The sequence below is a fragment of the Nerophis lumbriciformis genome, linkage group LG08 (assembly GCF_033978685.3).
Source record: "Nerophis lumbriciformis linkage group LG08, RoL_Nlum_v2.1, whole genome shotgun sequence".
In the NCBI taxonomy this organism is placed as follows: domain Eukaryota; kingdom Metazoa; phylum Chordata; class Actinopteri; order Syngnathiformes; family Syngnathidae; genus Nerophis; species Nerophis lumbriciformis.
Window position 1 is genome coordinate 46,465,001 of NC_084555.2, and position 26,097 is coordinate 46,491,097.

General features: G+C 40.6%; 1 protein-coding gene across 8 annotated transcripts in view; it reads right to left on the bottom strand.

The window, feature by feature from the left end:
* Nucleotides 1-26,097, bottom strand: part of map4k5 (mitogen-activated protein kinase kinase kinase kinase 5) — a 77,770-nt gene that overhangs the window by 34,984 nt on the left and 16,689 nt on the right. For all 8 annotated transcript variants that reach the window (XM_061969052.1, XM_061969054.1, XM_061969055.1 and 5 more), the window contains exons 3-13: nucleotides 23,020-23,077; nucleotides 15,627-15,717; nucleotides 11,965-12,029; nucleotides 11,835-11,890; nucleotides 11,720-11,767; nucleotides 9,335-9,377; nucleotides 9,164-9,236; nucleotides 7,494-7,625; nucleotides 4,260-4,322; nucleotides 4,100-4,181; nucleotides 3,898-4,014 (exon numbers count right to left, since the gene is read on the bottom strand). In XM_061969052.1, coding sequence (XP_061825036.1) covers nucleotides 3,898-4,014; nucleotides 4,100-4,181; nucleotides 4,260-4,322; nucleotides 7,494-7,625; nucleotides 9,164-9,236; nucleotides 9,335-9,377; nucleotides 11,720-11,767; nucleotides 11,835-11,890; nucleotides 11,965-12,029; nucleotides 15,627-15,717; nucleotides 23,020-23,077 — 828 coding nt within the window. The remainder of the gene's footprint in view (nucleotides 1-3,897; nucleotides 4,015-4,099; nucleotides 4,182-4,259; nucleotides 4,323-7,493; nucleotides 7,626-9,163; nucleotides 9,237-9,334; nucleotides 9,378-11,719; nucleotides 11,768-11,834; nucleotides 11,891-11,964; nucleotides 12,030-15,626; nucleotides 15,718-23,019; nucleotides 23,078-26,097) is intronic.

Genomic DNA, 26,097 nt, shown 5'->3' on the forward strand with positions numbered 1-26,097 from the left:
ACTCTTAATTACCGATTCCGATATCAACCGATACCGATATATACAGTCGTGGAATTAACACATTGTTATGCCTAATTTTGATGTGATGCCCCGCTGGATGCATTAATCAATGTCACAAGGTTTTCCAAAATAAATCAACTCAAGTTATGGAAAAAAATGCCAACATGGCACTGCCATATTTATTATTGAAGTCACAAAGTGCATTATTTTTTTTAACATGCCTCAAAATAGCAGCTTGGAATTTTGGACATGCTCTGCCTGAGAGAGCATGAGAAGGTTGAAATGGGCGGGGTTGAGGTGGGGGTGGGGGGTAGGGGGTAGCGGGGTGTATATTGTAGCGTCCCGGAAGAGTTAGTGCTGCAAAGGGGTTCTGGGTATTTGTTCTGTTGTGTTTATGTTGTGTTACGGTGCGGATGTTCTCCCGAAATGTGTTTGTCATTCTTGTTTGGTGTGGGTTCACAGTGTGGCGCATATTTGCAACAGTGTTAAAGTTGTTTATACTGCCACTCTCAGTGTGACCTGTATGGCTGTTGACCAAGTGTGTGTGAAAAGCCGTAGATATTATGTGACTGGCAGTGCCTTTAAGGTTTATTGGCACTCTGTACTTCTCCCTAAGTCCGTGTACACGGTGGCGTTTTAAAAAGTCATACATTTTACTTTTTGAAACCGATACCGATCATTTTGAAACCGATACCGATCATTTAATGACTACTGCTGCAAACCAAATTGCCCTTCGGGGACAATAAAGATGTTCTAAGTCTAAGTTTAATTTCCTATATTACATTTTAAAGCATTTATCGGCCGATAATATCGGCAGTCCGATATTATCCGACATCCCTAATCAAGATAATACTTAAATGGGATATATTAAACGTTAACAGTATACCAAACAAACCTTTAACCACGTGGCCACTGCAAACTTGTTTGTTCTTCGACTCTGCATGCTCCTTTGGACTGAAGTGCGTGACACTTTTCTCGTCATCTTTTGTAAAATCTTGCACTCTTTCGCCCTTTTTTATTACCTCTTGAGGAACTCTGAAGAAACTTTTATCCTTTTTGCGTACAACAGCATAAAACAACGCAAGCATAGGGCATTTTTGTAATGCTAAGACAACAGACGCTCGCTGGCCCACCACTTCGAGCCTCGCATAGTTAAAGAGCCGGACGTGACGTCAGTAATATACACCTTTACATGACATCTCTTACGTTGGACAAGTGTTCAGTGGAACCTCCATTTTTAAATACACAAACTACTAAATCAGGGGTCGGCAACCCGCGGCTATAGAGCCGCATGCGGCTCTTTAGCGCCGCCCTAGTGGCTCTCTGGAGCTTTTAAAAAAATGTATGAAAAATGGAAAAAGATGAGGGGAAAAATCTATTTTTTGTTTTAATATGGTTTCTGTAGGAGGACAAACATGACACAAACCTCCCTAATTGTTACAAAGCACACTGTTTATATTAAACATGCTTCACTGATTCGAGTATTTGGCGAGCGCCGTTTTGTCCTACTAATTTTGGTGGTCCTTGAACTCACCGTAGTTTGTTTACATGTATAACTTTCTCCGACTTTCTAGGACGTGTTTTATGCCACTTCTTTTCCTGTCTCATTTTGTCCACCAAACTTAATGTTGTGCATGAAAGGTGAGTTTTGTTGATGTTAATGACTTGTGTGGAGTGCTAATCAGACATATTTGGTCACAAGCTACTCGATGCTAACATGCTATTTAGGCTAGCTATATGTACATATTGCATCATTATGCCTCATTTGTAGCTATATTTGAGCTCATTTAGTTTCCCTTAAGTCATCTTAATTCAATTTATATCTCATGACACACTATCTGTATGTAATATGGCTTTTAATTTTTTGCGGCTCCAGACAGATTTGTTTTTTGTATTTTTGGTCCAATATGGCTCTTTCAATATTTTGGGTTGCCGACCCCTGTACTAGATCAAGCGAAATTTGTCTCGGTTTTCAAACCATGTCTCTGTGTACGCACGTTTCATTCATTCAGTGTCCCCCTGGCAGCCTCTTTGTGTTTGCTTGTATTAAGGAGATTGAGAAGCAGGCTTTCGTACCACAACACATTTCTAAATTCTTAATTTTGATGAGACTGGACTTTTCTGGAAAAATATGCCAAAGCGGACTTATTTCACAACAGAGGAAAAGACACTAGCTATCTTTCGGAGGCATCTCTTCCAAGAGCACACACACACAGCCCCTTCCCCTTCTTTCTACCCCGCTCTGCGCCTTTTTCTCCTCTCGTCAGCTGCTTATTTGTCGATGAAAATGTTAAGTGAATTTTATGGTTTTAAATGTGATGAGAATCAGCACCTCCAAGTCCGAGTCCATGGTTCTCGCCCGGAAAAGGGTGGAGTGCCATCTACGGGTTGGGGAGGAGATCTTGCCCCAAGTGGAGGAGTTCAAGTACCTCGGAGTCTTGTTCACGAGTGAGGGAAGAGTGGATCGTGAGATCGACAGGCGGATCGGTGCGGCATCTTCAGTAATGCGGAGGCTGTATCGATCCGTTGTGGTGAAGAAGGAGCTGAGCCGGAAGGCAAAGCTCTCGATTTACTGGTCGATCTACGTTCCCATCCTCACCTATGGTCATGAGCTTTGGGTTATGACCGAAAGGACAAGATCACGGGTACAAGCGGCCGAAATGAGTTTCCTCCGCCGGGTGGCAGGGCTCTCCCTTAGAGATAGGGTGAGAAGCTATGTCATCCGGGGGGAGCTCAAAGTAAAGCCGCTGCTCCTCCACATCGAGAGGAGCCAGATGAGGTGGTTCGGGCATCTGGTTAGGATGCCACCCGATCGCCTCCCTCGGGAGGTGTTTAGGGCACGTCCGACCGGTAGGAGGCCACGGGGAAGACCCAGGACACGTTGGGAAGACTATGTCTTCCAGCTGGCCTGGGAACGCCTCGGGATCCCCCGGGAGGAGCTGGACGAAGTGGCTGGGGAGAGGGAAGTCTGGGCTTCCCTGCTTAGGCTGCTGCCCCCGCGACCCGACCTCGGATAAGCGGAAGAAGATGGATGGATGGATGGATGGAAATGTTTATTATTGTAGCAATATGTATGATAAAATTAAAGATTTTTGGGATTCCTTCGTTTGTGAGGGCACCAAAGGGACATTTGTGTGTGTGCAAGTGGCGTGTTGGCAGAGCAGCGCATACAGGACAGTTCAGTTCGGCTTGTTGTTGTTGTTGTTTTGGCTTGTTAAACCTACTCAGTGGCCTAGTGGTTGGAGTGTCCGCCCTGAGATCGGTAGGTTGTGAGTTCAAACCCCGGCCGAGTCATACCAAAGACTATAAAAATGGGACCCATTACCTCCCTGCTTGGCACTCAGCATCAAGGGTTGGAATTGGGGGTTAAATCACCAAAAAAATGATTACCGAGCGCGGCCACCGCTGCTGCTCACTGCTCCCCTCACCTCCCAGGGGGTGGTCAAGGGTGATGGGTCAAATGCAGAGAATAATTTCGCCACACCTAATGTGTGTGTGACAATCATTGGTACTTTAACTTTAACAGAGATTGTTGACCCAGCATCATCTTGTTATGTTTGTTTGATGAACAATACTGTGTAGCACTTTATATCGTGTACAGCCTTTTATTAAAATATATATTTTTGTCAATGTAGGAACCCATAATTCATAATTACATTCTTTCTTATGGAGAAATTGGCTTCACTATACAAACTTTTCGATTACCAACTCTTCAAGAACCAATTAAATTTGTAAATCGAAATTTCACTGTACGGTATATGGAACAACACCGCTTTTTGAAAACAAACAGCTCATTAGCATTAAACATACGACTTACTCAAAGCACTTTAAAAATGTCTAAACTCAAGAACATGGAACTTCAATATTTGTATATAAATGACGCGGCGGGAGGTTTACCTCGAGGTCGTCATCGTCCACCTCGCTGAAAAGCTGGTGGCTGTCTGGGTTGTTCATCTTGTCCATGAGGTCGACGGCGAGTCTCCTTGTCAAACCCGTCTGCCCCACAAACACGTGCTGTGGGGAGCAACACACAACCACAAGTTATAACACACAGAGTGTAGAATTTAGCATCATAAAAAAATAATTGTATTTGAATCACTGTGAGGAGCTTTTCTGCTGTGGGCCTCTTCTTGGGGTTCTTGTTCAGAGACACTTTGACAAAGTTATGGAAGGCCGCGGACCTGAATATTGGATTAGAATCGGTCACAACATTCTTTTCGGTAAGGCGATGTCACACACTGATGGGTGCGACCACTCACCATTTGTTTTTGTCTTTTAGCTTGGGAGGCTGGAAGCTGCTCTTTGACATCAAAAACAAGGCCCTAAAAACACAAGGTTGTCATTTACTGTGCAATTTTCACCTGAACGTTGCACTCATTTGCATGTCATAATTCAAAATGTTCTCTTAATTGTACTAATTCAACTTTAAAGGGAAACTGCAATTTTTTTTAAAATCCTGCCCATCATTCACAATCCGTATGGAAGACAAGAAGACAAACGTTTCTTTCTTTATGCATTCTAAATCGTAAAATATGGCGAGTACAAGGTGGCTAACAATGCAGCTAATGGGAATAAACTATTTCGTCCATAAATCAACATGCTAAAGGAGAACAGCCAGCATACTTTTAAGATGGTTTCAAATAACAAAATCCATGATTTTAAGGGTCAAACGTTCATAACTAGCTTAAATGCTAATATAAAACATTAGCATGCTAAACTGGGAATTTTCTAGAAAAATAAAATCGGTACGTTTGATGTCCTGAGTATTTGGAATGTTTTGATGGTGGAATGGTTGGCTTCCTCCCACTTTAAAAGACATGCACCTGGGGATAGATTGATTGGCAACACTAAAATTGGCCCTAGTGTGTGAATGTGAGTGTGAATGTTGTCTGTCTATCTGTGTTGGCCCTGCGATGAGGGTGCGACTTGTCCAGGGTGTACACCGCCTTCCGCCCGAATGCAGATGAGATAGGCTCCAGCACCCCCGCGACCCCCAAAGGGGATAAGCGGTAGAAAATGGATGGATGGATGGTTGGAATTACTAAAACAATGCGGACAATGAAACCAAAAGAAAAAAGGGTGGAACTAGGGCTTTGGTGAAAACATTTGGAACTGGAAAATTTGCCAGTTTCAATCACAAGGATGAGTTGAAAGCGTTGAAGTTGGAATGGTTTGAATCGTTTGAAAAATGCAGAAATTAAGGAAGTTAAAAAAAAAAAAATTCACGATAAACTGGAAATTGTGGGACATTAAGGAATATTTTACAAAATTGTTGCAGAAGTCCCAACGATTCCTGATTGGGCTGAACATTTAGAAGTTAAAACGGTGTGACTTGGATGAACAGGGTGATTGTGTGAATTTTTGGAGCATTCACACATTTATAAATCATGCCTCTCATCTGAATAGTAGAACGTTGTGACCAAAAACAGACAAGTTGGTCAACTTTGACATTCAACTTATACACGGAGTTGGCGAGAAAGGCACAAAAAGACGCTGGTTTGTACAACATTTTTTTTAATCTTTCGTTAGGATTAGGATTCATTCTTCAACAGACGGGAAGCTACGGACACCCCATTAGTCGACATCCCAGTGAAAGCAGATATTGTACAGTAAGTGATTTTTTTTATTTTTATGTTTGTAGTTTGTATTTCTTGTTCAGCACTTGGCAATAGTGCTACAAGATGCTTAGTGATGTTGAAAGGAAAAGCGAATGTTGTGATGTGCCGCCGTTTGCCTAAAATTAGCAAAATATGTAAATAATATATTTTATGAATGTGCTTCTTACTACATTATATATATACTTACAGCATGTATATAAAACAATGATGGAGGCTTTTGGATGTTTTTAGTGTGCTTTATAGGCGGAATAGAGGAACTCCAATTGGCTCCATTGTGAGCTCACTTTTGCTAGCATTTATTTACGAGTTCGAATGCATGAAAAAAGAAAACATACAGTACAGGCCAAACGTTTGGACACATCTTCTCATTAAATGCGTTTTCTTTATTTTTATGACTATTTACATTGTAGATTGTCACTGAAGGCATCAAAACTATGAATGAACGAACACGTGGAGTTATGTACTTCACATGTTATTTCACAAGGTGAAATAACTGAAAACATATTTTATATTCTAGTTTTTCAAAATAGCCACCCTTTGCTCTGATTACTTTTTCACACACTCTTGGCATTCTCTCGATGAGCTTCAAGACGTAGGCACCTGAATTGGTTGTCACTTCACAGGTGTGCTTGAAGCTCACCGAGAGAATGCTAAGAGTGTGCGAAACAGTAATCGGAGCAAAGGGTGGCTATTTTGAAGAAACTAGAATATAAAACATGTTTTCAGTTATTTCACCTTTTTGGTAGAGATGTCCGATAATGGCTTTTTTGCCGATATCCGATATTCCGATATTGTCTAACTCTTAATTACCGATTCCGATATCAACCGATACCGATATATGCAGTCGTGGAATTAACACATTATTATGCCTAATTTTGTTGTGATGCCCCGTTGGATGCATTAAACAATGTAACAAGGTTTTCCAAAATAAATCAACTCAAGTTATGGAAAAAAATGCCAACATGGCACTGCCATATTAATTATTGAAGTCACAAAGTGCATTATTTTTTTAAAATGCCTCAAAACAAGAGCTTGGAATTTGGGACATGCTCTCCCTGAGAGAGCATGAGGAGGTTGAGGTGGGCGGGGTTGAGGTGGGGGTAAGGGGTAGCATATTGTAGCGTCCCGGAAGAGTTAGTGCTGCAAGGGGTTCTGGGTATTTGTTCTGTTGTGTTTATGTTGTGTTATGGTGCGGATGTTCTCCCGAAATGTGTTTGGCATTCTTGTTTGGTGTGGGTTCACAGTGTGGTGCATATTTGCAACAGTGTTAAAGTTGTTTATACGGCCACCCTCAGTGTGACCTGTATGGCTCTTGACCAAGAATGCCTTGCATTCGCTTATGAGTGTGTGTGAAAAGCCATAGATATTATGTGATTGGGCCACCACGCAAAGGCAGTGCCTTTAAGGTTTATTGGCGCTCTGTGCTTCTCCCTACGTCCGTGTACCACTCTGTACAGCGGCGTTTTAGTCATCAATTTTACTTTTTGAAACAGATACCGAGAATTTCCGATATTACATTTTAAAGCATTAATCGGCCGATAATATCGGCAGTCCGATATTATCGGACATCTCTACTTTTTTGTTAAGTGCATAACTCTACATGTGTTCATTCATAGTGTTGATGCCTTCAGTGACAATCTACAATGTAAATAGTCATGAAAATAGAGAAAACCCATTGAATGAGGAGAAGGTGTGTCCAAACTTTTGACCTGTACTGTATGTTTTTGTTGTACATAAGGATTGGGAATGTTAAGACAACGTTCCAAAAAAGGTGCAGTTCCCTTTTAATACTGCTTTACGTAATTACTCAAAAGGTCAGCGAAGTTGCAGTAAATGCTCATGTATGCGCTGTCAGAGGGAAGCCTGCTGCGTTACCTCATGGGGTGCAGGTCAAACATAGGCGGCTGCAACTCGGCCAGCTCGATTGACGTGATGCCCACAGCCCAGATGTCACACAGCTGGTTGTAGCCGCCATTTTTCTCCACTGCTGCCACTTCTGGAGCCATCCTGCACAAAATAGCATCATAGACTCAGACAAACTTTATTGATCCACAAGGGAAATTGTTCCACACAGTAGCTCAGTTACAAAGGATGGAAAGGACAATGCAGGTATAAAATAGACTAAAAGCAATATAAAATATAACATATATACGTAATATTTACATAATACATGTACAGTATAGGATATATACTGATATATTATATTATATGTTTATATCATATATACAATTACCATGTACAATATTACAGTATCTGTAACAGCTGCAGCATAAAATAGAGAGTAAATCCAGCAGAAAATAGACTTTACAAACAAAGATAAGTAGCTAACATGTCAGGTGTCAGGTAATAGACATCATCTATTGCTGTATGGCGAGTGATTATACAGCTGGATGGAGTGCGGAATGAAAGAGTTCTTGAATCGAACACTGTGAGAACAAAGCTGAAGGAGCCTGTTGGAGTATGAGCTCTGCTGTCCCTCAATTGTCAGGTGGAGTGGGTGGGCAGGATTGTCCATGATGGCCAGCAGTTTGTCCAGTGTCCTCCTGTCCCTCACTGACACAAACGCCTCCAACTGCGTGACAATAGTTTGGCCGGCTTTCCGGATCAGTTTGTCAATCCGGTTTAAGTCCCTTTTGCTGGCGCTGCTGCCCCAACAAACCACTGCAAAGTACAGGGCACTGGCCACAACAGACTGATCAAATATTTTTCATAAAGATAAACATCTTTATGTGCTCGACGCCTCAATCATTGGTATGTTTTCATCTACAAAACCATTCTGGGTATCACTCCATCTTATCTGTCTTGTCTTTTAACAAAGAAACAAGGAAGTCACAATCTTCGTTCAATGAATGTTCTGCAATTTGTCGTCCCCAAAGTAAGAACTGAACTGGGCAAGAAAGCATTTAGGTTTTCAGCACCGAAGGCTTGGAATAACCTACAATCGAACATTAAACTTCAAACCCTAGTTACGTTGAATGAGTTTAAAGCTTCTGTGAAAGGATTGCAGTCTACCTTGTCTGTATGCACATGTGTCATGTGAGCAAGTTTTAATGTTGTAAATGTGATGTTTTATGTATTTGTTTACTGTTTTTAATGTAACCTTGCTGCTGCCCTCTTGGCCAGGTCTCCCTTGGAAAAGAGATCTTTGATCTCAATGGGATTTTACCTGGTTAAATAAAGGCTAATAATAATCATAATAATATCTCCAACAGCTTGCTGCACACATGAAAGGACCTAAGCTTCCTCAGGAAAAAAAGAGTCTGCTCATGCCCGTCTTGTAAGCAGCTTTGCAGTTGTCTTTCCAGTCCAGTCTGATGTCAAATGGACTCCCAGGTACTTGTACTGCCCCACTACTGCCAACTCCCGGCCCTGGATCTTGATGGGCTCCACCGGGGTCATTCTCTTGGTGAAGTCGATGACCAACTCCTTGGTCTTGTCCACATTAAGAAGCAGGTAGTTCACCTGAGACCACTCCACAAAGGACAACTAAACATGGCGCCACGACCTACTTCACAAAGCCTTGTTTGAGATGGCGACGTACTCACCAGTAAGGCGTCCCGATAAAAGACTTCCTCTTGGCGATGGTGGCTGTTATTTTTGCCGCTACGCCAAAATCAGCTGCATCAGGCACATGGGGAGCAAAGTTTTGAGATTATGGAAAAGGACTTTCAGGATTAGTAAAAAGGCTGAGGCATGAAGATGTGCAAGAGACTTACCTAATTTCACATCTCCGTCATTTGTGAAAAGTATGTTGGCTCCCTGCAAGCGCACACACGCAGTTATTTCCTGATAATTACATTTTGAAAACAATTTGAAGAAACATCTCGCAGAAGTGATCTTAGCGCTGCTTTACGACAATGTTTCTGTTGGCGGCCTCCTCCGATGGCATCCTGCAGTTAGTACTAGAGGAAACAGGAAGTGCTCGCCGCGTAGAGCCAAGCAAAGATAATAGGTGCGGCACTGACCCGCCTAGGATAACACACCGGGCCGGGGGGCCAAACCTGGGATAGCGGGGTCAACGCGAGCACAGCCGTGATGCAGTGTGGGTCACATGTGCTTGATTTACATCAAACCTTTGGGAAGACGTCAGGGCCAGCCGAGGTTTGTCCCACATTGTCGTGAGGAAAAGGCACCGGCGCCGCAGTCACATGTGGTAACAAACACTGAGCAGAAGTGGACAAAGAACCTTGCCGACCCGTACACCAAAGCCATTATTTATATTGTCATTTATAGTAGGTTAGTTTTTAAAGTGAGCCAGTGTCAGACGTGGTAGGCCCGCGTGAGAGAGTAGTTTGTATGAGAGACAGTATGTGTGTGTCTGTCTGTAAGAGCGTGTGTGTCCATTTCATGTTGAGCTGTTTAAAAAAAGAAAGCAAACAAATTGTCCAATATACACTATATTGCCCGGTGCTGACACTATATTGTCAGCAGTGTTGGGACTAACGCGTGACAAAGTAACAAAGCAACAAAGTAAATGTAACGCCGTTAGTTTCGGCGGTAACTAGTAATCTAACACGTTATTTTTTATATTCAGTAACTCAGTTACCGTTACTACATGATGCGTTTCTGCGTTATTTTACGTTATTTTTTATGTAGTATCGGTTAGAAACAGAAAATCTGAGTGTGTTTTATTGGAGCGCTGCGGTGTCGTCCTTCTGATTCTGCTTGTGTCACAAGCCGGAGAAGAGAGACGCGCGCTCTGTGTGTGTCTGGGTGTGGGTTTGGGTAGGGAGGGGGGGCGTGTCTGATCATGGCGGAGCTGCACTCGAGTTTGTTAACATGTAGATAACAGATATTCTCACTACTTTTCTTTTGTCGAGCACAAAGAAAATAACATTTTAGTTAAATGAAAGTTGTGTCTTGGATCAACGATCCCATCTACTGCCCAAAACAGCAATTAAAATCTGCTGAAACAGCTACAAAAGCAACATGCTTCGATGAAGCTAGTAAAAAGAGACACAGACTCCGATGCCACTCCCCCTCCACCACGACCACTTAAGGATTAACTCTGCCTCTGCTCATCATTCAGCACTGAAGGTACACACTCTGTCAATTCTCTTATATACTCTTTCATTCTAGACTTCTAGAGTGTTTAATTATCACATCACTCTAAATGTATAGACTATAAAGTTCACAAACATAAAGAGGGATCCTAGTGGGGCAGGCCAATCTTTCCTTTTCTCGAAACTAAAACTGGGGAAATGCATAGTGTTCTGGGCTTCAGATATGATTTTGTTTCAGAATTCCTTGAGAAAAAAATGCCTGGTTAGGCTTTGAGTATGTCGTGTGTGCCTTCCTTGCTTTACAGCTATGTTGTTATTATGCTGTTTGTTACTTATGTATGTTATGTTGCAGCTATTTAAAATAGTTTTGTCAATTTGTTCTGGCCTGAAATAAATTGGCCCTTTGAAACATATGTTTGTCTTTGTGTGTTGTCTGTAGACCACATGGCTTAGCAGAGTTCAGTGATGCAAATGCATGTCAAGTTGATCAACATAAGTAACTGAGTTAGTAACTGAGTTACTTTTGAAATAAAGTAACTAGTAACTGTAACTAGTTGCTGGTTTTCAGTAATTAACCCAACACTGATTGTCAGCACTGGGCCTGTCCTTGCTTTTTTTTATGGACAAAAATTCAGTTATTTTGGTTTTTGTAACTACCTAATAGCAGCACAGTTACAGTATAAATAAATATTTATGAATAAATTAGTCATCTTTGTTAGTTGGCATATGCCTAAAAATATCTTAAGCTGAAATCTAAAAGTAGATGGCTAAATTAGAGCCACTGAATAGGATTAGGCTTCATAATTTGATTAGTCGACTAATCAAGATAATCAATGACTAGTTCAATATCAAAATAGTCAGTTGCAGCCCTAATGAACAGACACACAAATGCTGAAAATTGGTACCGTTGAGTACTGGTATCGATTCCCAGATACCGTAAATTGGTACTGTAACATTCAAGAAACGTACCCATGCTTAATACTACCAAAGCCAACCTTATCTCGCCATTAGGTGAGGTAAAAAAAAGGGTTTTGCGTTGACATTGTATACAAGTTGGCTAAGCGTTCTGAAAATGTGGCCCTTGGAACAATGTCGTACCTTGATATCTCGGTGCATCTTCCCCTTGCTGTGCAGGTATTCCAAACCCTGCAAACGGATGTCAAGTCAGTAATCGTTCAAAATGGATTGGAAAAAATTTGAAACGTGCTTTTACCTGTAAGGTCTCCCGGCTGACGTACGCAATCTGCATCTCTGATAAAGGACCCGTCACTGCAACAGATCATTGTGTGAGTGCTGGGATGTGATACTTACATGTGATTTTACACGTCAAATCTGATGTTCACCGTGATAAATGTCCTGCAGGGATCCTCCGCCGCAGTACTCCATGCATATCCAAAGCTTCTCTCGGCTGAAAAGAGCAGAGAAGTTTGTTTTGAGTTTGTAGAGCCCTTTGAAACACGTGTGATTAAGGACCAAGTAACTACATTTTCATTGACGATTGATAACCCAGCTGGATACACCGTATCACAGATCACATACACACAAATACATTCACGAGCATTTTGAGTCTATACAATATGGGATGAGTAAAACGCTTTCAAGCACAGGTAGAAACTCCACACAGATATTCCATTTGCAGATGTACTTCACCGTGCGTCAATGTACAAGTATTTCATTGCGGGAATGTGACGGTGTTAACCGATGGGGTGGAGTGGTAGAGAAATAGGTCACACTGTAGGGGGGGGCGTGGCCTGCGGACCTGCAGCGAAGCGGGGTGTGTCAGGATCGGCTTCGAGATTAGTGACAGGTGCGTAGATGACACAGCTGTGAGTGTTTGTCTGATCACCTGTCGCTCTGTTAAAGGCAGCAGTCGGGAAGGAGAGGACGTGGTTGATGGTGGAGAACGAGCGAGAGACTTTAACATGGCTGCAAAGCACAACTTATTGAATGTTCACAAAGATGAACACGGCTGTCATGTCTGCATTGGCGGTCCAGAGAACCCGGAGGAGCAAGACCTCCACACACACAAAAAGCTTAAAAAACACAACTGCGATAAAACTAAATCAGAGTGAGTAATAATGCGTTCACATGCACTAAATTAGTCTGATTTTCTCAAATAGTTTGGTTTCTTCTATTTTCACACTTACATGTGAAATCCCAGTTTCCATGCTTCATCTCTAATGCGACTGTTGGCCATATGCTGTGTGTCTTCCGTGCACCAGGGGGTGATTGTAGTCATTTCAGCTTGTGTAGCCATGTGGGAATGTAAACAGAAGAAGGTGCTACATGCTTGATAAGGTAACGCTGGTAGCTTTCAAGCTCTGGATTTAACAGGTAACCACAACTTATCACTGCTATTTGATGTTGTTGGTAATGTGTTTAATGACATTTGTGGTTATGACCATCAGACATAAAAATATTGCTATTTTTTGGTGAACTGCTTGGACTATTCACTGTTAATACAAACTACGCAGTGAATATTTTTTTATTACTGACAGTCATAGTCAATAGTCATATATGGACATTTAATTCTTACATCACTAAGTATGAACAATTATGTTTTTGTGGATGATTTGAACGAATGAGATCGATACTGCCTTGAAATCATGTGATCTACCGCTATTAATTATTGTTGTCCAATGACTTACAAAACATACACTTATTATTTTTTACTCTGCATTAATTCCACTTTGCATACAAATATGTTTTAGTGTCAAAATACTGCTGTACAGAGGTTTTAATCTACCAGTCACTCCTCCGGCCATAATGTGCTGGCGTTATGTCACATACTTAATGTCTTCATTGAGAACATCCTGACAGTTAAACGGGTAGGTTTTTATATTGTATATTTAAAAATATCAATTTATTTTAGCTTCCAAATTTTTACTTTTTATGTTTGTTGGCGTGAACATTTCCCCCCACACGGCTTGTTCTTCTTCGCTTGTGAATAATGCACTAAAGAGCAGCGTGTTGGTCTTCCACGCAGATTGGCGCACTGACAACGCTTACACGCCAGAGAAAACTGGTTTCAAATTGCCTAATCTAGGTGTGTTAATCCCATATTTCAAAAACCAAACAACATCAATTTAAAGTGTTTTTATTTGTTCTAAGCGGAACTACCTTTTTTTTTTCTTTTTTAGAATGTTGCCTATCATTCACAATTCTTATGTAAGACAAGAACAAGTTTTTCTTTTTTTTTATGCATTCTAACTCGTAAATAAACGCTTGCAAAAGTCAGATAACAATGAAGCCAATGGGAGTTGGTCTATTCCTCATATAGAGCACTCTAAAAACATCCAAAAAACCTCCATCAAAGTTTTATAAACATGCTGTAAGTATATATGTAATGTAGTAACAGGCACATTCATAACAATATGTAAAATGAATTAACACATTATTATGCCTAATTTTGTTGTGATGCCCCGCTGGATGCATTAAACAATGTAACAAGGTTTTCCAAAATAAATCAACTCAAGTTATGGAAAAAAATGCCAACATGGCACTGCCATATTTATTATTGAAGTCACAAAGTGCATTATTTTTTTTTAACATGCCTCAAAACAGCAGCTAGGAATTTGGGACATGCTCTCTCTGAGAGAGCATGAGGAGGTTGAGGTGGGCGGGGTTGGGGGGGGCATGGTTGAGGTGGGGGGCAGGGGGTAGGAGGTAGCGGGGTGTATATTGAAGCGTCCCGGAAGAGTTAGTGCTGCAAGGGTTTCTGGGTATTTGTTCTGTTGTGTTTATGTTGTGTTACGGTGCGGATGTTCTCCCGAAATGTGTTTGTCATTCTTGTTTGGTGTGGGTTCACAGTGTGGCGCATATTTGTAACAGTGTTAAAGTTGTTTATACGGCCACCCTCAGTGTGACCTGTATGGCTGTTGATCAAGTATGCTTTGCATTCACTTATGTGTTTGTAGAAACCGCATATATTATGTGACTGGGCCGGCACGCTGTTTGTATGGAGGAAAAGCGGACGTGACGACTGGTTGTAGAGGACGCTAAAGGCAGTGCCTTTAAGGCACGTCCCCAATAATGTTGTCCGGGTGGAAATCGAGAGAATGATTGCCCAGGGATATTTTCGGGAGGGGCACTGAAATTCTGGAGTCTCCCAGGAAAATTGGGAGGTTGAAACAAATACCGATAATTTGCGATATTACATTTTAAAGCCTTTATCGGCCGATATTATTGGACATCTTTAAAAAGAAGGTACTTTTTTTTTTTTTTAAATAAATTAAATACATAAATAAATATTCTTCCTTAGAATTTAACAAAATAAATCATGTGGAAATTACAAAAGAATGTAACATTTAGTAACAAGCGATATTAACTTATGACCTGCAAAGTGAGATATGTCAAGCCTTTATTTGCTACAATGTTGATGATTGTGGCTTACACTTTATGAAAACCTTGAATTAAAAATCTCAGAAAATGTGGGCTTCCAAAAAGTGTAAGGCAAGATCATCCAAATGATAATAAAGGCTTGACATATGTCACTTTGCATGTAAAATGTTAGTGTATGTTTTGACTGGGAAACGCCATATTGAGGGCTGACGTCACTCCGCTCTACGCACGTTGCTTAGTGACGTCATGCCCACCCGGAAGAATTGGTAAGAGAATCGTTTGACAAAATGGCGATTTCAAGGAATTGATATACTTGGGAACAGGTTCTGAACAAGAAAAGGTTTTCGATTCCCATCCCTAGTGATGGGTATGTATGTATTTGTCTATCGTCCATTACATTAACTTCAGACACTTCTGGTTAAACCTGCTGTGGGCTTGGAGGCAGCTTATTCACTTTCTCTCCACAAACAACGCAGGGCAGCGAGCGGCCTCGTGGTTTAGCCTGAGTCATACTTCACACGCTGTGGGGGCGGCGACTCAGCAATTAGACGTCATGTGACTTTCTGCCACTGACTCTCTTTAAAACTGCCTTTCAAAGGCAACGTATGAATCCAGATCCCGGCCGCAACACAGAAGCCGGAGCTCTGAGTGCATGCAGTCTTACCAGAGGTAGCTCCCAAAGTAGGCCACAATGTTGTGGTGCATGCATTCCTTCACCATGAAGATTTCCTGCTGGATGATGGAAAAGTCATCGCCTGGAAAGAAAAGAAGAGAACAGGCGCATGGAAAACAATTTCGATGTGTTGTTTTTTGAGTGTATCACAAGCTGCATTTCATGAAAAATATTATTTTCAACAAAACAAACTCAAATTTTACAGAAGCGCAATTGAACAGAACAGCTTGTACTGCACTTTAAACATTAATGTGGCACATGTGAGCAGTATGTCAGACAGATGCTTCCAATTGTGCAGAAACGTGCTTCTGCGATTGATTATTGCGAGGTTAGAATGTGTCACAGCGGGACGGCTCAGGCTCTCCTGTCAACAAAGTCCATGTTAACATCGCCAGAGATTTGCAGCGTGTTAAAATGAGCTACTTTGTGCCTTAGATGCACGCACCACAGTCGGTGTGCGCCAAGAAAACATTTCTGCCTATCCTCGTTACTTAACTAACATAACTAACAATCACCTGCTGTCCCCTCCTCATAGAACTCAGCACCGAACCTGGGGGGACCGTGCCTTCTCCATCTTTGCCCCCACCCTCTGGAACTCTCTCCCCCTTTCCATCCGTTCATGTCAATCCAACAATGTTCAAAAGACTATTAAAAACCAACCTTATCAAAACTGCTTCTTTTTTTTATTATTTTTCATTTTGACCATTTGTATGTTGATTTGGTTGTTTTATTGTTATACTGTATGTGCTTTTATGATTATGATCATGTTTTATTTTGATTTTTGTGCAAGCGTTAGGGCTGGGCGATATATCGAATATACTCGATTAGGGATGTCCCGATCCGATATTTGGATCGGATCGGCCGCCGATATTTGCAAAAAGATGCGTATCGGCAAGGCATGGGAAAATGCGGATCCTGATCCAGTTTAAAAAAAACTCCGGTCTGTGTTTTCCAACGCACCGATTTAAATAGTACATTCCACTTTTCTGCTGCTCCCTAATTTCCGTTCCGCATTTTCCAGCACACCTTCAACACATCCACAGGTCTGTGGATTCTCACGCAGTTGCTTTTAGCTGCTGGCATTACACGACAGGCTCTTCTCACTCTTTCCTGTGTCTCCCTCTCACAGACAAGCGCACCTTCTTACACACGTCACATACTGTCACGTCATACGTCACATACGTATACGCCCTCCCCGAGCAGAGAGGTAGCGGCATGGCTAACGTTAGCTGTGATGCTAGCGCAGCCGCTAAGGTGCGTGCCTACTCAAGCGTCCTCTGCGCACGGCAAATCTATGCCACGCACAAAATCAAATAAAAAAATAAGCGCATAACAATTTTCGACACATGGACAAGACAGAGAAAACAGTTTTCGTCATCATTGTTCAAATATTGTAACGTCTGTCGAGACGCTTATCTCCGTTCGGTGCCACACGCCCACACCATCAAAATACAGAGGCAAACATTTCCAGATCAACACCGTATGAAAAAAATAGTGATTTTTTTTTAGTTGTGATTTCCCTCTCTGCATGAAAGTTTAAAAGTAACATATATTAATGCAGTATGAAGAAGAATGTTTTAATGTAGACACATACAATCATCATACTGCTGTGATTATATGCATCAAGTGTTCATTCAAGGCTAAGGCAAAATATTGAGATATATATATCGTGTATCGCAATATGGCCTTAAAATTTCGCAATATTAAAAAAAGGCCATATCGCCCAGCCCTTGTTCAATGATGCCATTTCTGTTTGTCATGTATAATTTTGTCTATTTTGTGTTTATCCTTGAATAAACAGGTCAGTTTCTTGTTACCAACCATTGTGTATTATTCAAACTCCCCTAATTCAGCTGGCTAGTTGTTATCAAGAGTACTAAAACCCTTTTCAACATGATTCTGACAATTAAGTAGGCTAAATAACTTTAAACTTGAATACATGCTCGGATAGGCCAGTATCGGTATCGGTCAGTATCGGTATCAGATCGGAAGTGCAAAAACAATATCGGTATCGGATCGGAAGTGCAAAAACCTGGATCGGGACATCCCTATACTCGATATATCGCAGGTTTGTCTCTGTGCGATATAGAAAATGACTGTAGTATACGTTCTCACGCTGTTGCTTTTAGCTGCGGGCATTACACTACAGGCTCTTCTCACTCTTTCTTGTCTCTCCTTCTCACAGAGACATAAAACAAGCGCATCTTCTTACATACATCACATACTGTCGCGTCATACGCCCTCGCTGAGCAGAGAGATAGCGGCATGGTAACGTTAGCTGTGATTCTAGCGGACTGGTGCGATTGGTAGTACGAGAGAAAGAAGGTGCGAATCTGGTAACAAATGAAGGAATAATTAATTCCCAAGAAAAACAGCAGGGGGTCCATCGTCTTGCGGTGGTTTGGCTTCAAGTGGGAATATGTTGAACAAGTATGCGGCAAAAGAGTTGTTACAAAAAGTAGCACCACTGCTAATTTGTAGCATCATTTGAAAAGTCACCTGCTAGAGAATGCTGCAACTAACGATTATTTTGATAATCGATTAATCTGCCGATTATTACTTCGAATAATCGGTTAAGAATCGGATAAAAGAGACAAACTACATTTCTATCCTTTCCAGTATTTTATTGAAAAGCAAACCCAGGATACTGGCACCATACTTGTTTTGATTATCGTTTCTCAGCTGTTTGTACATGTTGCAGTTTATAAATAAAGGTTTATAAAAAAAATTAAATAAAAAAAAAAAAAAAATTTAAATTGCCTCTGCGCATGCGCATAGCATAGATTCAACGAATCGATTACTAAATTAATCGCCAACTATTTTTATAATCGATTTTAATCGATTAGTTGTTGCAGCCCTAATGAAGAGTGCTTGAAACTCCGCATGTCAACATCTCCGTTCGGTGCCACACCCACAAAATGCCCATGCAACCATTTCCAGATCAACACCATATGAAACAAATATTCAACAACAGAAGGAGATAACGTCCGCAGGAACCTACCACATAGCGAAGGACATACCCTATTTGATTTCCTATTATACAGCTCATTTTTATTTGACAGTTATTGAAATATCTTGCGTGACATCATGCACAAAAGTGCACTTTATTTGTTTTAAACTATTGTAGTGGCGTTCTGTACAAAAAGTGCACTTTAATTTAGTGTTGTTTTGATATGTCATCTTAGTGACATCATGCACAAAAGCGCACTAATAGCTTGTTTTAAAATGTCTCTGACAATCTTGCACTTTCTGTTTTGGAAATGACATGAATGTTTGTGCCACTGCTTAATAACTGTTTAATAAATATAGTTTTGTTAAATTGACTTAGTTGTGGTTTTCCTCTCTGCATGAAAGTTTAAAATGAGCATATATTAATGCAGTATGAACAATAATGTTTTAATGTAGACACATAGAATCATCATACTGCTGTGATTATATGCATCAAGTGTTAATTTAAGGCTAAGGCAAAATATCGAGATATATATCGTGTATCGTGACATGGCCTAAAAACATCGAGATATTAATAAAATATTTTATTAGTCATTTAAAGTTATGTAACAGCTGAACGAGCAGCACATTTAAAGTATAAATAAATATTTATAAATGAATTAGTCATCTTTGTTGTTCGCAAGAACATGCCTAGAATAACTTAAGCTGCATTTAAAAGTTGATGGAAAAATTAGATCCATTAAATATGTAATATATGATTAGTCGACTAATCATTAAGACAATCGTTGACTCATCAACTATCCAAATAATCGTTGGTTGCAGCCCTACCTATTTCTGCCTCGAGTTCTGTATAACACCGAAAGGGGAATGTGCGGGCCTGTGGGTGGGATGGACGGAGGTGTTAATGACGTGCACCAGAGGCGGTTTTAGGAAAAGAAGAAATATAACGCCACCCTTATCTTGGAACAAATGTGCCGCCTTCTCTATTAAAAAAAGGGCCACCAATGGTAATGAGCGGCAGCAGTCTAAAAAAATGGCGAGTTTCGTTTACATTTTTTTGTGTGCGTGTGCCACTGCGCCCTCACATAGATTGCGCCCTGTGTGTATAAATAATCCACACTTCCATGCAAGTTCTATATTTTTGGACTTTAAGTGCATGTTGACAGCAATCCAGCAGGCCACAAACATTTGCAAGAAGCTCATTTCACGACTTGACTGAAAAAAACATCTACCGTTGCCCACAATGGTGGTTTCTCGAGGCGCCAAACTCGTGAAACCACTTCCGCTTCAGGCTGAGTGCTTCTTTTCACGTCTTAAACCGTCCGAAGCCAAGACACTTTCTATGGGTGGTTCCTGAGTGAAGAGCTCTTCAGGCGCCAGTCAGTCAACATAAGAGCTGCTGTTGCTGTTTGTTAGCTGGAGGGTTGGACTACGCCTTCCTCCCCCTTTCTGGTGCTTGTGGCCTTCACCTCACGCCAGCATTGCGTCTGCCGGTCAAACCAGTTTGATATTGCAGAGCTCCTCGACACTGTTTACACGAGGCGAGTGACTCTGAGGCAACACGGGCCGGCTGACAGACTCCTGGCTTCGGGCTTCACGACAGAGTAGACAAGTGAGCACGTGGGAGAACTGCTCGAAGGTTGAACACGTTTTGTAAAGTGCACACAACAATTTGAACTGTGACATCTTTGCAATTTTTTTCACTGATGGATGAAGACCATGTATGTTGCACACCGAGCAGAGTCAAAAACTGCAGGTTATGATGCCCAAATTTGGATTTTTGTTAACTCCAATATAGTGTTGTAACGATACCAATATTTGGTACCGGTACTAAAATAATTTCGATACTTTGGTACTTTTCTAAATAAAGGGGCCCACAAAAAAATTGCATTATTGGCTTTATTTTAACAAAAAAAATCTTAGGGTACATTAAACATATGTTTTTTATTGCAGTTAAGTCCTTAAATAAAATAGTGAACATACTAGACCGGTGGTCCCCAACCACGGGTTGACGCATTTGCTTCTGGGCCGCACAGAAACATTAATTACCGTATTTTTCGGATTATAAATCGCAGTTTTTTTCAGTTAGTGCGATTTATACTCTGAAGCGACTTATGTGTGAAATTATTAACACGTTACCGTAAAATATCAAATAATATTAATTAGCAGCAACACCGAGGAAGAAGATTTCATGGGATTTAGCGATTAGGACTGACAGATTGTTTGGTAAACGTATAGCATGTTCTATATGTTATAGTTATTTGAATGACTCTTACCATAATATGTTACATTAACATACCAGGCACGTTCTCAGTTGGTTATTTATGCCTTATATAACGTACACTTATTCAGCCTGTTGTTCACTATTCTTTATTTATTTTAAATTGCCTTTCAAATGTCTATTCTTGGTGTTGGATTTTATCAAATAAATTTCCCCAAAAATGCGACTTATACTCTAGTGCGATTTATATATGCTTTTTTCCTTCTTTATTATGCATTTTCGGCCAGTGCGATTTATACTCTGGAGCGATTTATAATCCGAAAATTACGGTAATTTATAAACTACCACATTTTCTCAGATTTAACTTTCGCCTGTCCCACTAAACCAGGGGTCGGCAACCCGCGGCTCTAGAGCCGCATGCGGCTCTTTAGCGCCGCCCTAGTGGCTCCCTGGAGCTTTTCCAAAGATGTATGAAAAATGGAAAAAGATGAGGTGAAAGAATGTATTTTTTGTTTCAATATGGTTTCTGTAGGAGGCCAAACATGACACAAACCTCCCTAATTGTTATAAATCCCACTGTTTATATTAAACATGCTTCACTGATTGAGTATTTGGCGAGCGCCGTTTTGTCCTACTAATTTTGGCGGTCCTTGAACTCACCGTAGTTTGTTTACATGTATAACTTTCTCCGACTTTCTAGGACGTGTTTTATGCCACTTCTTTTTCTGTCTCATTTTGTCCACCAAACTTTTAACGTTGTGCATGAATGCACAAAGGTGCGTTTTGTTGATGTTATTGACTTGTGGGGAGTGCTAATCGGGCATATTTGGTCACTGCATGACTGCAAGCTAATCGATGCTAACATGCTATTTAGGCTAGCTATATGTATATATTGCATCATAATGCCTCGTTTGTAGGTATATTTGAGCTCATTTAGTTTCCTTTAAGTCCTCTTAATTCAATTTATATCTCATGACACACTATCTGTATGTAAAATGGCTTTTAATTTTTCTGCGGCTCCAGACAGATTTGTTTTTGTATTTTTGGTCCAATATGGCTCTTTCAACATTTTGGGTTGCCGACCCCTGCTCTAGTGCGATTTATATATGCTTTTTTCCTTTTTTATTATGCATTTTCGGCCTGTGCGATTTACACTCCGGAGCGATTTATAATCCGAAAAATACGGTAATTTATAAACTACCACATTTTCTCAGACTTAACTTTCGCCTGTCCCACTAAACACACCAGTAAGCCTGTTAATAGATGTATAATACAACTCCATTGTAGTTGTAATGGGACAATGCACATCAATGGATATATAACATTTTAATGTGCCAGATTGTGGGCAAAGGCTAATTTACACGTAGAAAGCCGGTCCGTGAAAATAATGCATACATTAAACCGGTCCCTGGTGGAAAAAAAGGTTGGGGAACACTGTACTAGACAACTTGTATTTTAAAATCGGAAAAAAGTGCAATTACCCGTTAAAGATTAAGAGTTATATAAATGTGAGATTTGAAGAGAACGGCAAATGTTCAACTGTTTCTGACATGTGCCGTGTAAATAAGATCAAAGGTCATGATTTATTGATTGTGTGATCACGTTTACCCTATGTTGACAGTGTGTCGCTAAACAACCACTGAAAATGTTTTATCGCATTCTGTCTCCGTGAGAAGAGTGAGTCAAAATCAGTCACGTTGTTTTTTCTTCAATATTTTGTTTTGAAAACGAGTGACGTCTAACAAAAAAATGTAAGAGAGAGGCCCTGGACCAGCCGAATGCACCACATTCATCTGTTACCTGTGCCGTCTCAGTTTTTATGAAAAAAACAGCTGACTGCATGTTCACCAGCAAGCACAAAGGAACATTTCCAAAAGCTTTCTTCCAATCTTGAACCCTCTGACCTGCTAATCCATCCTTGCAATACACCAGCTATGTAGGTCATGCCCTGCTTGGTGGAAGACGGCTGACAGACTTGATGCTCACGATCAAACCTACATGTCAGTGGTACCTGGTCAACACAGCCGTGCATGGATGAAAGAATATAAAACACGTACGCAGCGCTGAACCTCTTGCTTGACTTACAACTGCGCTCGGTCCGATCGCAGGTGCCGCTAAACCCCGTAATCCCACTAATCTGCACCGCGACGACGACAAATCTGTCAGTGGGTCTACACAGAGCCGTGGGATGGACGGGCGTTATTTGTGTCTTACCTGCTTCCAGCTTGATGATCTTGACCGCGGTCATCTCGCCAGTTTGTATGTTGCGAGCCTGTAAGACACGACCAAAGGAGTGAGCCTGCGTTTTTGTTGACACGTTCCAAGTATGAGGACAATCTGCATTCAATCTGCAAGAAATGACTTATTGGTGCATTATAAATAGTCATGAAGTGTGCATGCAGGATGGATGAAGCATATTTGGAGGCCATTAATACATCTTTAGTTAGGAAACTACAGAAATAGATTTTGTTTGCTGACTCAACAAAACTTGCCTTTGGACTTTTTGGTCACCTTTTGAACTCTGATGGACAGTTACACTATACGGACAAAAGTATTTGGACACACCTTGTCAACTTCTGCAGGATTTTAGTCCACCTGCACTTAAAAATGCTAAGAAGATGGTAGAAGACGCATAATCAAATCCAGTAGATTTTAATTAGTTTGCTGTCAGAGGAATAGCATCTAGAGATGTCCGATAATACCGGACTGCCGATATTATCGGCCCATAAATGCTTTAAAAGGTAATATCGGAAATTATCAGTATCGGTTTCAAAAAGGAAAATTTATGACTTTTTAAAACGCCGCTGTACGGAGTGGTACACGGACGTAGGGAGAAGTACAGAGCAGTTGCGTCTCCCAGTCATACTTGCCAACCCTCCCGATTTATCCGGGAGACTCCCGAATTTCAGTTCCCCTCCCGAAAATCTCCCGGGGCAACCATTCTCCCAAATTTCTCCCGGTTTCCACCCAGACAACAATATTGGGGGCGTGCCTTAAAAGGCACTGCCTTTGCGTGCCGACCCAATCACATAATATCTATGGCTTTTCACACACACAAGTGAATGCAATTCATACTTGGTCAACAGCCATACAGGTCACACTGAGGGTGGCCGTATAAACAACTTTAACACTGTTACAAATATGCGCCACACTGTGAACCCACACCAAACAAGAATGACAAACACATTTCGAGAGAACATCCGCACTGTGACACAGCATAAACAACAAATACCCAGAACCCCTTGCAGCACTAACTCTTCTGGTACGCTACAATATACACCCCCCACTACCCCCCCACCTCAACCTCCTCATGCTTTCTTAGGGAGAGCATGTCCCAAATTCCAAGCTGCTAATAAATATGGCAGTGCCATGTTGGCATTTTTTTCCATAACTACAGTTGATTTATTTTGGAAAACCTTGTTACATTGTTTAATGCATCCAGCGGGGCATCACAACAAAATTAGGCATAATAATGTGTTAATTCCACGACTGTATATATCGGTATCAGTTGATATCAGAATCGGTAATTAAGAGTTGGACAATATCGGAATATCGGCAAAAAAGCCATTATCGGACATCTCTAATAGCATCACAATACTACTCCTTCTAAACCAGTGGTTCTCAAATGTTCACCAAATACCAGCTTAGAAAACACTTGGCACTCCAAGTACCACCATAATGACCAACATTAGAAAACAGTAGTGTATTAAGCCTAAGTATTCATAAAAAACAAGGCAGAGGTTTTATTTAGCAACTATATTTTGGCCACTGTAACATTACACATAGTTTGAACAGTAACACTGTGTTTGAATATTTAATTAAGTGATTATTTGGCGCATCGCAGTTTGAGAATGCTTTAAACTCAGGCTGGCCGATAAAACAATATCAATAAATATTGCGATAGACATGTAATCAATACTAAAAAAAAATGTGTTCGATAAATTGTTTGATTTGTTTTTTGTTTGCCGTTAGAAACCAGAATTTGTTCTTTAGTAACAGAACAACACTACTAAGGAAGTGGCACGCCAACAGCCAATCAGGTAGCAGTATCAACTATCACGTTTGGTTGCGCCATCTTGTTGTCTCACGGTTGATTCTTTGCATGGAGAGAGAAGAGAAAGTAAAAATAAGTGCTGCAAAGAGCGACAAAATTGTCGATAAAACAGGCTCCTTCAACTTCCTTCCCGCACTGTGCATCCAGCTGTATAATCACTCGCCATACAGCAATAGATGATATCTGCCTATTACCTGACATGTTAGCTACTTCTCTTTGTTTATAATGTCTATTTTCTATTTCCTGCTAGACCTACTCTCTATTTTATGCTGCTGCTGTCACATACACTTTATATACTATAATATTGTATATGTGTTGTATATATTGTATATTGTATATATGTTATAGACATAATATAATAAATCTGTATATATATTATTCTGTACACATTATGTATATACTCGTATATATGTTATTATATTAGTCTATTTATACCTGCATTGTCCTTACACTTTCCATCATTGTAACTGAGCTACTGTGTTGAACAATTTCCCTTGTGGATCATTAAAGTTTGTCTAAGTCCAAGTCTAAAAACGAACCGTTGTAGTCTATAAATGATGCAAGGCACTCGTCCCCACCAAGACCGGTAATACCACACCACCTTAGCCGCGTTCACCCTTTAGAGCAATGATTCTCAAACTGTGGTACGTGGGCTCCATCTAGTTTTTCTATATTCAAACACAGCATTGCTCTTCAAACTGTGTGTAATGTTACAGTGGGCAAAATATACTTGTTAAATCAAACCTCTGCCTTGTATTTAATGAATATTTAGGCCTACTACGATATTGTATTTAAATGTTGGTGCTTGGAGAATCAAGTTTTTTTCTGATGTGGTACTTGGTGAAAAACGTTTGAGAACCACTGCCTTAGAGCACAGCTGTAACTTCCTGCCACTAAACCTGCAGAAAAAAGTTATTCTCAGGTTTTTCTATGTTTACATTTTCACACTTCGCACTATTTTGTTACGTTTTATAAGCATGTCTTACGTATTCCTTATTTTTGCCCTTTTTTTTTTTAAAGAAGTTATGGTTGAGTGTTCAATGTGATTTTAGAATTTTGTTTACATTGAGTGTTTTCCACGGCTGCGTTGACATTTCCTTTCTGCCTTGATAGCAGAAGGCATTATAATTACAGGAAGGTTTTATTTGAAATAAAAATGTTTACATTTCATATATTTTTCTCCTGGTCCTTTTTTTCTATTAATAATTATCAATGTCCATCCATCCATCCATTTTCTA